The 17,515-nt window shown below is 45.0% G+C and overlaps 1 protein-coding gene across 1 annotated transcript; it reads right to left on the bottom strand.

Annotated features, from left to right (window-relative positions):
• Positions 1–1,005: 1,005 nt before the first annotated feature.
• Positions 1,006–15,731, bottom strand: GLA (galactosidase alpha). The gene is made up of 7 exons (XM_081896732.1): positions 15,400–15,731; positions 10,855–11,029; positions 10,035–10,212; positions 8,716–8,807; positions 7,306–7,467; positions 4,316–4,513; positions 1,006–2,155 (listed from the first exon to the last, which is right to left on the bottom strand). The coding sequence occupies exons 1-7, from the start codon at positions 15,570–15,572 to the stop codon at positions 1,844–1,846; spliced, it is 1,290 nt and encodes a 429-aa protein (XP_081752858.1). The 5' UTR covers positions 15,573–15,731; the 3' UTR covers positions 1,006–1,843.
• Between the last annotated feature and the right edge of the window lie 1,784 nt (positions 15,732–17,515).

The following is a 17,515-nucleotide window of genomic DNA, read 5'->3' as shown; positions in this document are numbered from 1 at the left end:
AGGAATGTATTTAGTGTTAACCCTGGAAGTATATACTTGATTCTGACCAAACTCAGCCTCCTGGTGTATATTTTGCTCTAGGAGGCTGAGTTTAGTCAGAATTGAGTATACAGATGTGGATATTTTTCAGCTCTCGTGCCCAACTATGAGGCTTGCTGAAGAAAGCGGGGGCGTGTTTTCATTATATTGTGTTGCTATGTGTAGGATATGGCTGCCTTTGCCGCTTGGCATTTATCTATTATTTATTTCCTTTTTGTCATTCTGTTTTCTCTGCGACATTTTATACAGGCAGCCTAGGACCAAACCCTGCTTTCTCTGTTCCCCTTTCCCACTCATTCAATATTTACCCATGTCTAGCCTTTTCCTCCACTTGCACATTCCTTTTGGGGAAAACATTCATTGTAAGCCAATTCATTGACATAACATATTTCTCTGGGACTACTTTCATTGCTGGGACTCTCTGTTGGAAGATAAGCAGGTATGTTGCTTTTTCAGGTCTTTAAGCCAATTGGGAATATGGAAAGTAATGTACAGTACAGGGATGAAAGCTATTTTGCATGCGTGTCTCGCTTCAGTCTCTAGCAGAGACTTCGTAATTTGTGCAGTGATTAGGGCAGCCTTTCTCAGCTTCTGGTCCCCAGATGTTGGACTATAACTCCCATCACCCCAAGCCAGAAGGACCAATGGTTAGGGGATGATGGGAGTTGTAGTCCAACACTGTAAACCCCCAAGAGTTCAAAGGCATATGCAGGATATGCCTTCACTAAACTCCCATAATCACTTCTAACTATATTCTCAGTCTTTTTTCTTTAGAATGCTTAAATTTTAAGATTTTTGCACCTTTATTTGTTAAAAATTTAGAAACAAACATTTAAGTTTCAAGAAATCATAAGCAAATTTTAGTTTCTTGCTTCATTGTATTTGGCCAGAACAACTGACCTGATTTTTCCCATTGTGTTCCTTTAACCAATAAGCAGCAAATGGAATATAACACGAAAACCCCAATAGCTTGATCATGTGGATTTTTAATTCACTTCCATTATCCCTTGCCAGCAACAGGGATTTAGTTCATGGCAGAAAGACAGCAAAGATTCATTGGAAACATTTTGCCAGTATCTCTTGTACAATCACATTGTATGGATCACTTTAGTGAAGCAGTGAGGCTTAGTGGTATGAAACGTCCATGATGACTTCAAACTTACTGGTAGCAACACAGCTGAGATTTCCCCTAGATTTACTGATAAGACTGCTTTCCCCCCATACAACGTGGCTTACACAACAAACAAAACCCACAGGCAAAAATAGAAGTTCAATAAATAGGCATAGTACAATTTATTCAAAAGTGTCCTGCTGAAACAGGCTTTCAGAAAAGTGCCTGAGGTACAATGGGGTGTGCATGTTGTAATCTCACCTGTGCTATAATTATCTTTAGGTAGTGGGGGGAGAGGGCTAAAAGTAACAAAGTTGTGTATATTGTGGTTTGAGTAAACTGGAGGAATAGGTGACTGCCCACAGGAGTTACTGGTGTATAACCACAGCCTTTTTCTTAACACAACTACATTCATCGTGCTTGGCATCCCCCAGAGGTAGAAGACGAAAACATGGTGTTGACACCGTGTTTGGCAAAGCGCAATAAGGCATAGACTGCTATCTCCAGCTTACTTGTCCAGAAATGCAGGTTCTTACACTGTAAGGAAATTTAGAAGTCACTGCAGGATTAGGAATGTGGCACTGAACTAAGGAGTTGATGTTGTAGCAACCTTTCCCCTGTAGGAAGGTTACTTGCTTCTGCTTAAAAGTCCTCCTTGGGAGAAAAAAATGAAGGGGGGAAGAATATGCTATGTTACAAGAACTCTGGAAAGCGCTTGTTTCCATTATCAAACAGTTTTTCCTCAGTCACCACCATCTTCAGCAGCACTGTCCCAGTTGGGTTCACCACCACCTTCAAGGGTGAAACCCAGTTGTGCAGCCCCAAATCCTCGCTGGTGGGAAGGATCTGCTGGATGGAGCAGGCAGGGTTACAAGCTAAGCCACTGCCAAGGAAGGCAGTAGAGAAGACAAAAGCCTGTGGTCCACCAATCTCCTGACGGTTCAGCACAGCAATGGCAAAGGCTCCGCCCGACAGGGGCCGCTCCCACAGCTCAAAGTGGTTTTCCTGGAAAGACACAACATCCATTACCAGCTGCAGTAACAATCACCGGGGATGGGGAAGCTGTGGCCCTCCAGATATTGGGCTGCCAACTCCCATTGGCCACAGCCAACCAGCCCAATAGGCAGGGGTGATGGGAGCTGTAGTCCATCAGCACCTGGAAGGACACAGGCTCCCCATCTCTGCTCTCTAGAGTGCTTTTTCTGTTAACGTACAAAACTGCTTACAAACGAAACAACAAAGACGACAAGTAAAGTTTACGAAACTTTATATGGTGAACCCTTAAAAAACAACTAAAAGGGCTTCAAGGACAGAATGATAAAAGATCGTGTTGGGGACTCTTTGCCCTTCAAGGAGGGGTGTTCCATAAACAAGGGGCCACCACCGACAAGGCTGTCTCTATATTCCTCTAGCAGGAGCACCAGAAGGCCTCCGATGGAGATCTTAAGATTTCAGCAGGTTCATACTGGAGGAAGCAATCCTGTGATAACCCTGATCCAATGTTATTTATTGCTCTAAAGCAGAGCGAGGAACCTCTTGCTCTCCAGATGTTTCCCGACTGCACTCAGGATATTTATCTATCTATTCAAAATGGGAAACTTCGTTTAAATTTGGAGCAGGGAATTTTGGATGTAGGGGCCAAATGAAAAGCTCCAGGCCTCTTTATCTGTGTCTCTCCAGTCCTGTTCCATGCTTTCGTTGAGTGGTACTGTCCAGCTGTAACCATCTTGGAACTGTGATGCTGCCTTTCGCTTGCCTGGATGGAAAGGGTGTGAGTGGGTGTATGTGTGAATAAACTTGGGAATTTTGCACAGAATGCAGCCTTCAGGTTTCCCCTAACTGAATGTGGCCCTCAAGCTGAAAAGGACCCCTCACCTCTTATTTAAATGGGTCATCTAAGGAAGGGAGAAAGATGGCTTGCTTCAAAGCAGCCGCCCTATAAGTTCACATCAGAGGCAATTTGAAAGGAGTCTTCCCAGCTCACACTCTTAATGCTGCAAAACACTGGCTCTTAAGAAACTTAAAATGTACTTCCTTAAAAGAACTGCCTATTAAAAGGATGAGGAAGCAGGTGGTTTGAAAGACCTCTGCCCAAGTTCCTCTACTTCCAGTCTAGAGGAGACAATACTAGGCTCAATGAATTAACAATATCACCTGCTGCTGGTGCCTGTTCGAAGCGGGCAGGGAGGGAAAGCAGAAAGCCCTACAAACAGGATCTGGAGCCAAAGCCAGATGACAGGGAGAGCTAACTAATTCATTCGTAGAATGTGTATACTGCTTGAATGTAGGGGAGGAAATCTTAAAAAGTAATGAATTTTACAATAGCAGTACTGAGGCTACAGAGAAGGAAGCTGGCAGCAGGGCCACCAGGTATTGCTGTAGGTAAGTAGGCAGGCAGGTGAGGCCTAACTGAGGTTGGTGGGGTTGCGTCCCATTTGTATTTGGAACATGATCTGGATGAGTACAGCCTTTCAACTTCATCTAAAGCAATTTCCCAAACTTTGGGTCGCTGGCTGTTTTTGGACTACAACTCCCATCATCCCTAGCTAGCAGGACCAGTGGTCAGGGATGATGGGAACTGTAGTCCAAAACAAGGCTGGCGGCTCAAGTTTGGGAAGTTTGGAAAACAAGGCTAAAGGCATCAAGACTGAGAACAGAAGAGTCCGACCTGGTGGAATGCTCTGTCCCATGAGACCAGGGCCCTGCAGGATTTAACTTCCTTCTGCAGGGCCTGTAAGACAGAGCTCTTCCGCCTGGCTTTCAATTTGAACTTAGCCTGATCTTTTATTCCTCTTCCTTCCTTCCCTCCCCCTCCCCTTTTTATGAAGATTACCCGCTCTGGGATCCCACAGCTAATTCTCCCCTGGTCTCCTCGCTGGCCCAAATAGGACCCCACATTGATTTTTGAATTCTGAATTTATTGTTATTCATGTTTTATACTGTATTTTATGCTGTTTTTGGTTGCATCAATTGAGTGTTTTAAAATTTGTTGTTAGCCGCCCTGAGCCCAGTTTTCTGAACCGGGAAGGGCGGGGTATAAATAAAATTTATTATTATTATTATTATTATTATTATTATTATTATTATTATTATTATTAAAACCACCTTGCTTCAAAACTTTCCTCCTCCTACTCTCCACACACCTTTTCCCCATGGCATTCTTACCTTGGTAATTCGATATCCTTGCTTGCCCAGTGGATCCTGGTTGATGGCTATCACTTCTTTGTTTTGGAGAAGAGCCTTGGCCTGTGGGCTAATCTGACGCAGGTCATTGGACATGAGAAGTGGAGCCGCCATGATGGCCCAGAGTGCCAGTTGAGTTACTTGCTGATCCCAGCTCAGCCCAAAATTTCCAATCACCAGCTAGCATAGGAGGGTGGTAGAGGAGAATTACCATATTGAAGGGGGTTACAACTTTTAGGTATCAGGATGCTACACTAAGGAAGGGAACTAGGCTGGTGATTAGCCGCTGGAGGCCGCAGGGCCAAATCCAGCCCTTAATTATCACCAGATACGTCCACTCCTACAGCTCAGCTCATGTTCTTTGCGCAGAAAAGGTTCAATCCCAGGCATTCCCAGTTAAGAAGACGAGAGGAAAGGTTTCAGGAAAAGCCTGTGTCTGCCTGAAGCCCTGAAGAGATGCTGCCCGTCTGTGTAGACAATTCTGGGTTAGATGAGCAAACAGCCTGACTCAGTGTAATGGTCTCTGGCAAATACTACCTCATCAGAAGGTCTGCTCCACACAGTGTAGAAATAAGGCCTTTACAGTGGTACCTCGGGTTACAAACACTTCAGGTTACAGACGACGCTAACTCGGAAGTTGTTAAGTTGTGGGTGAACATATCAGATGACACAGTGATTCTTCAAACAGCTCTTCTTTATTCAGAGAACAGAAGAGAACTGAACTGAAGGGCTCAGTCAGCCTGCTTATATAGAGCTCCAGTACCACGTTACTGTAACAACTTTCTAAAACTATCCAATCACTGAACGTCACTTTCGCTTCTTCATTTGCATAACTATCTACAGTATCCATCCAATCACTGAACGTCACTTTCGATCCTTCATTTGCATAACTATCTACAGTATCCCCCTGCTGGCCCAGAGTGAGAACGTCAGTACATAACAGAAGTAGTACCTCGGGTTAAGAACTTTACCTCAGGATGAGAACAGAAATCGTGCGGCGGTGGCAGTGGGAGGCCCCATTAGCTAAAGTGGTACCTCAGATTAAGAACGGTTTCAGGTTAAAAACAGACCTCCAGAACAAATAAATTTCTTAACCCAAGGTACCACTGTTTTGGTAGCACCTTCTCTTTGCAACGCCCATTGCAAAGGGAGGCACCATCTCTATTGTTTCCTTGGCTCCTAACGAAGACCTTTTCCAACAAGCCTTTCAAGCGGAGATTGTCACCAAAAGTGAATCCAGCAGAACAGCTTAGGCTAACTTTTATAGCCTGATATCGGTGCGCTTAAAATGTGTGGCTCTATCTGCAGTTTACATTTTTAAAGCAATATGGCACCACTATAATAAATATAGAGCCATGGTTTTCCCTGAAGAATCCTGGGAACTGTAGTTTGGTATGGTGCCGGGAGTTGTTATGAAATCCCTCTTTTCGCAGAGCTACATTCCAAGGGTCCCTGAGAAGGAGGACCGGCTCTTAGACCATTTTAGAAGTTGTAGATCTATAAACAGCTAATAAAAAGGAGTAAAAAAAAAATCAGGAAAGGAAGGGTGGGAAGTCAAGAAGAAATTTGTATGCTAAAATAAAAAGGATAAATGTTTTTAAATATTGTTGGAGACTTAATAAAAATGGATCTACAACTTATTTTTTTATATCAAGTTGTAGATCCATGAGGAGCGTAAAAGTATTCTAAGAACTCCCAGAGTCCTTAACAAACTAAAGTACCCAAAATTCTTTGGGGAAGCCATGACTGTTTAAAGTGGTATGATACTGATTTAAATGTATATTGTGATTGGGGCCTGAATTAGGAATCAAACTCTTTATATTCTGCTGCTCTGTATTTTTCTTAGGAAGGCCCTGCACAGGGATGCCATGATATTTTCTCACATGTTCCATTTTTAATGCTTGTTTAATTAATAGCTGAAATAGCCTGAGGGCATCCCAAATGGCTGTAGCCAATAGGCAGAAATTTTATGGTGCAGAGACACTTTGGCCATAAAACGCACTCTATACCACACTGAGTTTCCATGTGGGCCTCATTTTAAAAACGTATTTGCAGCCAAGCTCTTGAAAGGAACACAAGGAGCTTATTGTCAATTTATAAACATGAAGAAAACATGCAAATTAATATACAACCCAGAATTGAAGCTAAAGCCATGCAAAGCAGATGTCTGGGCTTGCAGGAAGATTGAGAGTGAATAAATAAAAAGCAGGTACCTGGGGAATACTCAAGGCAAGACTGATGAGCAGGGACTCACCTTCTTCAGCAGCCGGGACTGGATGTGCTTTATAAATTTAGCAATGACTTTGGAATACAACAAGCTATTTTATGCCAGAATCAGCGAATTGGTTCATCGAGTTCAATATTCTCTACAGCAGTGGTTCTCAATTGGTGGGCCACAGAAAACTCACCCAGGGAGTCCGTGGCACCATTCACATAACAAAATATACCATAGATATATCAAAATCTTCAAAAGTAGGGGGTCCCATGGCTAGTCTTTTGAAAAACAAGGGGTCCATGGTGCATAGCTAATTGGGACCTACTGCTCTACAGCACTGGTCTTCAAGTTAGTGTGTCAGGACCCACCACGAAGCCATAAGGTGGGTTGCAACTGCAACGCTACCGCCATACAAATAATAAGGGCAAAAACAGAATTAATAGTAATAATATTTGGGTCCCCAAATGCATATTTGGGTTAAAGACAGGTCTACAGCCTCCTACCCCAGCCTGATATCCTCTGTACATTTTGAGCTACCACTCTCCCAGCCTACAATGACTGACAGGAGTTCTCCAGGGTTTCAGACTAAAGCCTCTTCCAGCCCTATCTGGGATTGCTAGAGTTTAAATCTAGGCAGGTTCTCCTGTCCCAGTGAGCTACAGGCCCCTCTCCAGGGCTCAGGAAGGCTGCGAGGGTTTAGATGCTTGAGCAGCAGCGTGGAATCTGGAATAAGTGACCCAGAAAAAGGTTTTCTTACCATATCCGGGTCATTCCAGGCCCCTGGCCCAGCGGCATCCACAATGCTGTCCTGGTTATAAGAAGTCCAGTCCAAGATGTTCTTGACGCTGCCCCAGGCATCGTAGACATCAGCATAATTCCTCCAGTAATTGCAGTACTGTTTGATCTCTGTGTAGTTGGGCTGGCAGAGGAGTAAAGACAGAGAGAGAAAAGAGGTGGCAACGATTTATTTGTTTTATTTAAGATATGTGTCATATTTCAGTCCCATTGAGCACTGCGTCAGAATGGAATGGACTGTTTCAGTGGGGGATGTGGCTGGCTTCTACCAGAGACTGTGCAGGGCAGTTGCCAAAACAGGGTTTTGCAGCACTGACTCAACTTGGCTTTAAATAAAGTGTGGGAAGGACCTGGATAGGGCTCCCTCCATTTTTGCAAGTTCTCCTGAAGTCATTTGCCCCATGAAACTTTTCCTAGGAACATAGGAAGCTGCCTTACGCAAAGTCAAACCACAGGTCCATGTTGCTCAGCACTGTTTGCATTGCCAGGGTTCCAGGCAGAGTGTCTCTCCCTGGAGAAGCCGGGGGTTGAACCTGGGACCTTCTGCATGCAAACCAGATGCTGTACCTCTGAGCTACGGCCCTTCCCCATAACGCCCCCTTCTTGCCATCTATATATCCCTAAGAGACTAAACATAACACATTCTGAACACAGAAGGAGCCACTGCAGCAAGAGTAAGGAACCTTTTTCTCTCCGAGAACCACTCCTGACAGCTGGCGTGGTCACCCCACACTCTCCTGCATACAGCAAGCATACATGCACACCAGGACAAAGCCCCCCTTCTCTTGGCTGACCCCTGCAAATCAGCTAAGGAGGGAAGTGTTATCATACCCTCCCATCTCTTCAGATGATTAATCTGGTGAGTTGGGTGTGGAGGATTATAGTCATTCCTGTTGCAATGCGGGAAGATGCTTTTCCCAAGGTGCAGCCTAACATCACAATCAATGGGTTTCACTATTACATAGCCAAACAGGCTCCCAGCACACCAAATATGACTGGTGTGGCAATGACAGTCACCTTTCCTGATTGTTTTATGTACTCATATGCAGATCACAAGCAGAGGTTACTGTGCAGGAATGGGGAACCTGTGAAGACCCTCCAGACATTGTTGGATTCCAACTCACATCAGACCTCAACCAGCCCAGCATGACTCATTGTAAGGGGTGATGGGACCTGTAGTCCATCAACATTTGGTTACCAGCCCTTGCCCTAGGACAGGTGTGGGGAACCTTTGGTCCTCTAGCTGGTGCTGAATTACTATTACAGCCCTCAGCAGCCCTGCAAGCATGGCCAACTGTCAGAGCTGATGGGTGTTGTGGTCCAGCAATATGCCCCAGAGAAAGAGCAAGATTGCAAAGCGGCCTCTCCTTACCTTCCGAAAGGGTCTCTCATACAGTGGCCACTCGCACGAGAACACAATGTCTCTGCCTGTTTTGTTCAAAGCATGAGACATGTTCTTATAACCTGGTGGCAAAGAGCAGAGACACCCCCCGAGAATTAAAACAAATAAGCAAAGCCTGACACTCATCACCAATTCCCACCACTCACCTCTCTGCCCCTTTGTAAGCTTATCTTGGAGGGCATAAGGATAGTGCTGCGCGAGTCCTAGAGGGAATTTTTGTCAGGGCACCCTCAATCTTTGTACCAGCCCTGGTCAAGGCTTACCACCTACCTAACCTATAAAGGGGACGCAGGCTGTGGGTTAAACCACAGAGCCTAGGACTTGCCAATCAGAAGGTTGGCGGTTCAAATCCCCGCGACGGGGTGAGCTCCCGTTACTCGGTCCCTGCTCCTGCCAACCTAGCAGTTCAAAAGCACATCAAAGTGCAAGTAGATAAATAGATACCACTCCAGCGGGAAGGTAAACGGTGTTTCCGTGTGCTGCTCTGGTTCGCCGGAAGTGGCTTAGTCATGCTGGCCACATGACCCAGAAGCTATACCCCAGCTCCCTCAGCCAGTAAATCGAGATGAGCGCCACATCCCCAGAGTCGTCTGCGACTGGACCTAACGGTCAGGGTTCCCTTTACCTTTACTTTTTCTTTCAAAGGTCTTCAATAAGGAAGTCAAAAATGTAAGTTAAAGCCAATGAGGCTCATTTCCTCATTGTAAGTTAAAGCCAATGAGACTCATCAATTCTGGCTCTGGATCAAGGATGGGGAATCTGTGGCCTTTCAGACGTTGCACGCAACTGCCAGCATCCATGACCTTTGACCCAACTACCTGGGGCTGACAGGATTTGGGAGTCTCGTAACCTCTGGAGGGCTTGAAGTTCCTCGTCACTGTCATAGTAATTCCTGACACCCACCCTCCAAATCCTAGTCGCCTCCTCTGAACGCACTTAAGTGTGTCATTATCTTCCTAAAATGAAGCACCCTGAACAGTGCCTTAAGCCCCAAACAGGAGAGAGCTTTTGGATCAGGAGCTAGGTGGGGAGAGAGAGGGGAGAGTAGAAGTGGCAAAGGTGCTGGTGGCTTATTCCAAGTATAGACAGTTCAGAAAATTTACTGTGAGCTGTTTTGGGAGCGGAGAGAGGAAGGACAAAGTGTGTCACATATTCCTCCTTAAAGCCCTCTCTCCTGCTTCCAGGAAAGTGAACTGGGTGACCCTATCCAAGGTCGAGGTAAATAGTAAATTCCACGCAGGCTAAAAGGTTCGCTCTGACCTCCTGGCAAATCCTGCTCTGGGACATACCTTCTGCCAACAGTTCCAGGGTGCCAAAGTTACAGCCGTCAAACTTCAGCAGGTCCACCCCCCAGCCAGCAAAGGTGTCAGCATCCAAATCGTAGTAACCGCGGCTGCCAGGAAAACCAGCACATGTCTTGTTCCCGACATCTGCGTAAATGCCCAGCTTCAGCCCCTTGGAGTGGACCTGGATTGCAGGTAATTGAGAGGGGAAACACAGCAAGGTTTCTGGAGTGGAAAGCTTATGCTTTATCAGCATAAATCAAAAGAATTCGGCCTGCTTTTAGTTAATGGGGTGGGGAGAAAATAGGCTAAGAAAAGGTGCACTAGTTTTTCAACAATGGAAGGTATGATGCTACTCTACAAAGGGGATGACACAAGAAAATGAGACAGGACATGGGAGGAGCTATCCTATCAATGACCACTAGCCAGGAGAGCACAGTAGAGTCTCCATGTCCAGTGGGCTGTCTATCTTTAAATACCAGAATCTGGAGACAAACAACTGCAGGGAGCTGCTGCCTTCATGTTCTGCTTGTGATGTATTGGGCAGCAGGCTGGCTGCTGTTGGAAAGAGGATGCTGGTCTAAATTGACATGCTCAGGTCAATTCTTAGCAATGCCTATGCATGGTTAAATCTAGAGATGGGGAATGCTTTTCTTTGTCATGTTCAGCCCTGCAGTTATACAGCGCTAGGGACACACTGTGAAAGGGGAGCAGGCACAGGAAGTCCTCCCATTTCCATCATCCTTTCCAGCTCCTCATTTATATGTTCTCATTGACCTCAAGGTGGAAGAAGCTTTGGGGGAAAGGTCAGCAAGAACCCACTTACATAGTCAGCTAGCTTACGAATCCCACTAGGAAAACGGTTTGGATCCGGTTGGAGCCTGCCTTGCTTATCACGAGTTGGAGCCATCCAGCAGTCATCGATACACAAGTACTGGTACCCAACGTCCCTCCATCCATCTGACACCATAAGGTCTGCCATCTGCATGAACAGCTGCTCGCTGAAGAGGGCAAAAAAGGAAAGTCATAAGAAGTTGCCTTCCTCCAGGTCATATAGCCCAACGTCATTGTCTGATTGGCAGAGGCTCTCCAGAAATTTGTGCAATAGAGCAGTGTTTTTCAACCACTGTTCCGCGGCACACTAGTGTGCCACGAGATGTTGCCTGGTGTGCCGTGGGAAAAATTGAAAATTTCAAAAGATTTAAAAATAAAGTATTTTATAATTTTTCATATTTCTGTTTACTTACTATTTCATAATAAAGTAATTATAAAATACTTTCTCTGTGTTTATTTGATTCCTGTTCAAGAGAATTACTTTATATGTAGTCAATATAGGCACAGAGTTAAATTTTTTAACATTTTCTAATGGTGGTGTGCCTCGTGATTTTTTTCATGAAACAAGTGTGCCTTTGCCCAAAAAAGGTTGAAAAACACTGCAATAGAGGGTCTCTGTCATTACCCTAGGTTTCTGATCCTTTTTAACTGGAGACGCCAGGGACTGAGTGAACCTTGGACTCCTCTTGTGTGCAAAAGTGCTCTAGCACTGAGCTAAGGTCCCAAAAGCTGGGTACCAACACTGAGCTGGTAGTGAAGTAGAATCCAATGAGAATCCAATATCATATTGCTTAGTGATGGGGGGGGGGAATAGCAAAATGTCTACTCATATATTCTGCAATCACTTTCCGCCTCTCAGTGTTCCTCCCTTCTTGCTCCCATGCCATGACCACTACCACTGGACGACCTGTCTCCCCTCCCCTGCCTTCATGCAAACCCAGGACTGCAATGATTCACGACAAATCCTCTAATGGGGCTGCAAAATGACGATCTTACATTTTTGTTATGGAGAGAGAGAGACATTGTACATGCACACAGAAACATACTGATGTTTAGTGGTCTTAAATCTCATGTAGATTATAGATCTGTGGTACTACTTCAGAAATAGAGGCTCCCACAATGGAATGCTCTATGCAAACAAACAGAAACTATCCATACAGAACACTAGCATGTCAAGGAGAAGGGAAGGGTGCTAACCTAGCCCTTTTCCTGAAATACTCACTTTCTACATGCAGGTTTTATTTGTTCTTAAATGAGGGAGCATTCCATCATGGGAGTGGGGTTTCCTATCTGGAGCTTAAAAGTGGTACATCACAGGGACAGGTTGACTACATCAGTTAAAATTAAGACTGACATTTAACCAGAAAAAATGTGAAGAACATCTATTTTATATTTGTCTGTACTGAAATAGAACTACCGTATTTTTTGCACCATAACACTCACTTTTTTCCTCCTAAAAAGTAAGGGGAAATGTCTGTACGTGTTATGGAGGGAATGCCTACGCGTGGCATGCCTACGGATTTTCCTCCTCTAAAAACTACGTGCCTGTTATGGTCGGGTGCGTGTTATAGAGCGAAAAATATGGTATTTTCTGCTTCCACTGGCAATCCTGCTCCCCGCCCAAAAACAAACCCACACCTGGAAGGTATTTAATACAAGATAGTATTTAGTGTTTGCAGACTCCCAACCATTCATATTTAAATATTGCTATTACAATAATTATATGCCTGTTGTCTTTGTCCATGGAGTTTTCTTGGCAGGGATACTGGAGTGGCTTGCCGGTTCCTCCTCCAACCACAATAATTTGGTTGGACAGTGTTCTCAAAGCTACAAACATGAGTCTGACCAAACTGCGGGAGGCAGTGGAAGACAGGAGTGTCTGGCGTGCTCTGGTCCATGGGGTCACGAAGAGTCGGACATGACTAAACGACTAAACAACAAATTACAATAATTATGACTGAGAAGTGCCTACAGCCCCACCTATGTGGCTAATGAAACAATACTTCTATGCATTCTGAGCCTTGCAGCAACAGCCTTTAACTGCCTGCAAAACTCATCACCTCTGTGAAGTTATTGGCTCAGCCCCTTACTGTTGTCCCCCAGCTGAAAAGGTTCTTACTCATTTTACTCATATTTTCTGTTGCACAAAGTTTCCTCTTCCCAGCGGGCAAAACTGTAAGTTCTTTGAGATGAGGACCTCTTTTTATATAAAGTGTCCATGTACAAGTCATGGCACTATATTAAAACAAATCATGATGATTTACATACATGGAAAGTTTAGCCAACTTTTTGAATCACAGAATATTCCATGGAATGAGGAACAGCTTATGTTTAGGCTACGTAGACCATTAAAGAGGAAACTACAATATCGGCCAGGCCAGTCATAGGATATGTGCAAACTGCACAGCTTGCTTCTTCAACCTGTGTTGACATATTTAGCAGAATGAGGTGGCACAATGAACTTCAGACTGTAGGCTGTGCCCCTACATAAAGAATTGCAATCAAAACAAAAGAAACTTAGGACACCAGGTTCAGCTCAGCTGTTCTACTATTCTCTTCACAGAGAATTTGCTGTTGTTTATCTAGTGGGGAAATAATCTGCAATCTGAACTGATACACACAGAGAGACCATTCTACCATTCTGTTTGCAAGCACAGGCCAGGTCCCAGATGGGTCCAGAATATCCTAAAGGTAAAGGGACCCCTGACCATTAGGTCCAGTCGTGACCAACTCTGGGGTTGTGGCGCTCATCTCACTTTATTGGCCGAGGGAGCCGGCGTGCAGCTTCCGGGTCCTGTGGCCAGCATGACTAAGCCGCTTCTGGCGAACCAGAGCAGCACACAGAAACACCGTTTACCTTCCCGCCAGAGTGGTACCTATTTATCTACTTGCACTTTGACGTGCTTTCGACATGCCCGTAAAACCAGGGCTACAAAAATCCAAGGCAGTCTGTTGCCCAGGCTCCCAGAAATGTAATGCATATGCAACGTATTTTCCCTCTCCTGCAAAGAGAGTTGTCTCCCTCAGCTTCAAGGCTTGCTGTAGTACACAGGAGTTTCAATGTATTTTTGGGGCTCCTGGCTAAATACTTCTACACCAGCATATGCCAGTTTCTGACTGCACTTGGCAAATTGTGAGTTATCGATAGCAGATAAGTCAGAGTTTGCCACTACACACTGGCAATTGTGGACACATTTTCTGATTTTGGAGTTTCAAAGTGTCACATATGGTAATTAATGCACTTGGACTTATCTTGTAACCTTTTAAAGGTCAAAGGCTTTTGTTCCTTTAACAGTTGCAAAGAGGAAGTCAACAGACAGAACCTTCCCCTGCTCCAGATCTGTATGGATGATAAAACTTCATCTGCTGGTTAAAGTGTCTCTTAAAAAACAAAGGAACCATGCAATGAAAGGTGACAACCTTTCATTAAAATGAACAGGGATGAGGAATCTGCAATCCTTCATGGCCAGCATGGACACTGGCTAGGAAATATGGAAGTTGTAGTCCAATATTACATGGGGCCACAGGTTCCCCAGCCATGGACAATCTTAGCCCACATTAATGGCAACAGATATATGCGGTACACCTTTATATTGGCAAACCTTTCATGAACCTGATGGATTTAACAGAGAGAGTTTTCTCTCTCATGTGTGCGCACACAGGTATAAAGTGCTCTGTGGGTGTGTGGGTGTGGGTGTGTGAGAGAGAGACTGTATGTATATATAAGCAATTTACCTTTGTTTATACAAGCATTCACTTTGAAAGGCCACTAAATGCAAAGGGAACAGCTATGATGCTTCCATGCAAGTCTCAGCATGTATACAAGCACACCACTTGTGGCACAATCTTTCTACCTCTGCTAAGCCAGTTTAAAAACTTGTAGCAGGTGATAAGATGACGTTGCCTGAACCCACAAGGTATAATTTAACAAATTGTGAACCCAAATGCAAGCAATGATGTCCTAAGGCCCAAGAGCACCCTGATGCAGCAGCAAACAAACAAATAAAAATATTCTAATGCTATTATAGGCTACATCAACAGAAATACAGTGTCCAGAGATCAAGGGAAGTCATAGAATCACTCTATCCTGCTATGGTCAGACCACATCTGGAGTACTGTGTCCAACGACATTGACAAGCAGGAATGTGTTCAGACGAGGGTGACCAATATGACCAAGGGTCTGGAAACCAAGCCTAATGAGGAATGGTTGAGGAAACTGGAGCCTGGAAAAGAGGCAACTGAGATATGATAGCCATCTTCAAGTATCTGAAGGGCTGTCACATCGAGGGTGGAGCAAGCTTGTTTTCTACTGCTCTGGAGGGCAGGACTTGAACCAATGGCTTCAAGTTACCAGAAAGGAGATTCCGACTCAACCTCAGGAGGAAGTTTGACAGTAGAATGGGAGGTGGCAGACTCTTCGCAGTTTTTCCTTTTTTTTAACAGAGATTGGATAGATGGATCTAGCTGAGATCCTGCTTTTGTTTTTGAAGAATGAAAACGCAGGCAGCCCTCTTGGCCCAAGATCCCAGGCGCTCACCTGATGCATCGGCTGGGCTCTTCGTCGCAGTCGACCTGGCAGAGGAAGCGCTCCCAGTGCAGCCAGCCCATGGGCGGCGTCCGTGCCAACCCGTTTTCTAGTGCGCCCGCCGGGCAGGACAGCGCCAGCACCAGCACCAGCACCGGCAGCCCCATTCCACAGCCCCGATCCATTCCCGGCTCCCTCTTGCAGCGCCGCTCCCGAACTTTGGGAGCCAGCCGCGCCGCAAAACTCAGCGTTCAAGCTGAACCGAGGAACACGGCAATCCAGCCAATCGCAGCGCTTCGCTCTCGCCGCTCGGCCAACCAAAGGGCTCTTCGGCGGCCAGCGTGAAATGTTCACCAATCCGCTCCTTAGGAATCCTGGTGGGTGGGGGAATCTTGCAGAAAGAGGAACGAACGGAGGACCATGGTTGGGTCACGCGGCAGAACGGAGAGGGGCATTAACCCTTTCATTGATGCAACCCTGCCGCGCTTAGAATAGCAGCATCGGCGTTTCTATTTGCGTTATTATTACTATTGATAATAATAGCATCGTCGTTGTTTGTCGCACAGTTATTATTAGCAACGCACGTTGTTGTTGTCGATTTGTACATCGACATTTCTTTTTCTTTTCCCCCTCTTTCTTTTCCCCTTTCTTTCTTTGGTTTGCTTTTACAGTCACATACCCAACATACAACATAGAAACAAAATTCCAAAGAATCTCTCCTTTGTGGGTCCTATTGCTAATCATTTCCTTCTGCATCTTTTATAATAATCCAAATCTTTTACCGTTCCATTGTGTCCCAAAATTCACTATTATAAACTACAGTACAAGTGTTATTCCAATACCTCGCCATTTCTTTCTGGCTTCCCTTCCCACGGCCACACCGATTTCTAGGTACAGCCCAACCATCTGCCATAGAGAGTTAGTCTAGATGAGCCTCAGGATCCCTCCCAGCTCTATTAGTCTAAGTAGCATTTAAAATGGGGGGGGGGGGAGGTTGGCTTTTACAACCCAACTTATCACCAAGGGAGCTCATATCCTTAAGTCCGTTGTCGGCCAGGGAAGAAAGGGTAGAGGCAGAAACCAGTTAAAGGAAAGCAAGGCAGATCTTTATTTTTCTGTTGCAACAGAGTCCTCACCCCACCCCTTTCCTAGGTGGTGAGGGGACCCAGAAAGGTACCAACTTTTAAAATCTTTAGAAATTGCCCAGCTCCTTAGTCAAACCATCCCAAATCATAATACAAACGTCACAGAAAGAGGTGGTCTGAAACAGGGATTTGATAGTATTATGGCTGTCTTGTCTGCCAGGATACCTGATGATGCTTGCTGATTGTCTTTTCCTGGCCAGCTGGGCCATTCTTTAGGCACGGCAAATGCCTTGGTTCTTGAATCCATTGTCACCCCTACCTTTATTCATACACAGAATATGCTCTTTTGACAGGTCTGCTTTTAACAGATACTTGCCAGACTGGTTTTACAGAGAGGTGGCAAGAAGTTTATCGCCAGTCTATTGGGAAATGTTTTATCAACAACTTCTTGCCATCCGTAGCATTTCAGCTCAGGTTTTACTGGTAAATGAGATATTTCACCAATAAATTGGTGGGATTCATTGAGAAAACAAGGTGAAGTGAAAGCATCCTCTGTAAAAAGGCACATCTGGATACTTTGTTACCATTTTGACAGAGTTATACAGTGATACCTCGGGTTACATACCCTTCAGGTTACATACGCTTCAGGTTACAGACTCCGCTAACCCAGAAATAGTGCTTCAGGTTAAGAACTTTGCTTCAGGATAAGAACAGAAATCGTGCTCCGGCGGTGCGGCGGCAGCAGGAGGCCCCATTAGCTAAAGTGGTGCTTCAGGTTAAGAACAGTTTCAGGTTAAGAACGGACCTCCAGAACGAATTAAGTACTTAACCCGAGGTACTACTGTATTGCACTTGCTATTTGCAGAAGGGTTCCTATTGCATTGCCTGTAGTTACACACAGGGGTTTGGGTGTTTTGTGGACATACAAATATGTAGATACACTTAATTTTAATATGTCGTTATTTTCCATACCAAAACTATACAGACACACTTTACAGACGCCAAGTTTCTCTCTACAGCCCACTAAAACAATGAAACAGAAC

Source organism: Podarcis melisellensis (genome assembly GCF_964234715.1).
Source record: "Podarcis melisellensis genome assembly, chromosome: Z".
In the NCBI taxonomy this organism is placed as follows: domain Eukaryota; kingdom Metazoa; phylum Chordata; class Lepidosauria; order Squamata; family Lacertidae; genus Podarcis; species Podarcis melisellensis.
Note: the sequence above shows the minus strand (reverse complement) of the source record. Positions and strands in the feature narration are given on the sequence as shown.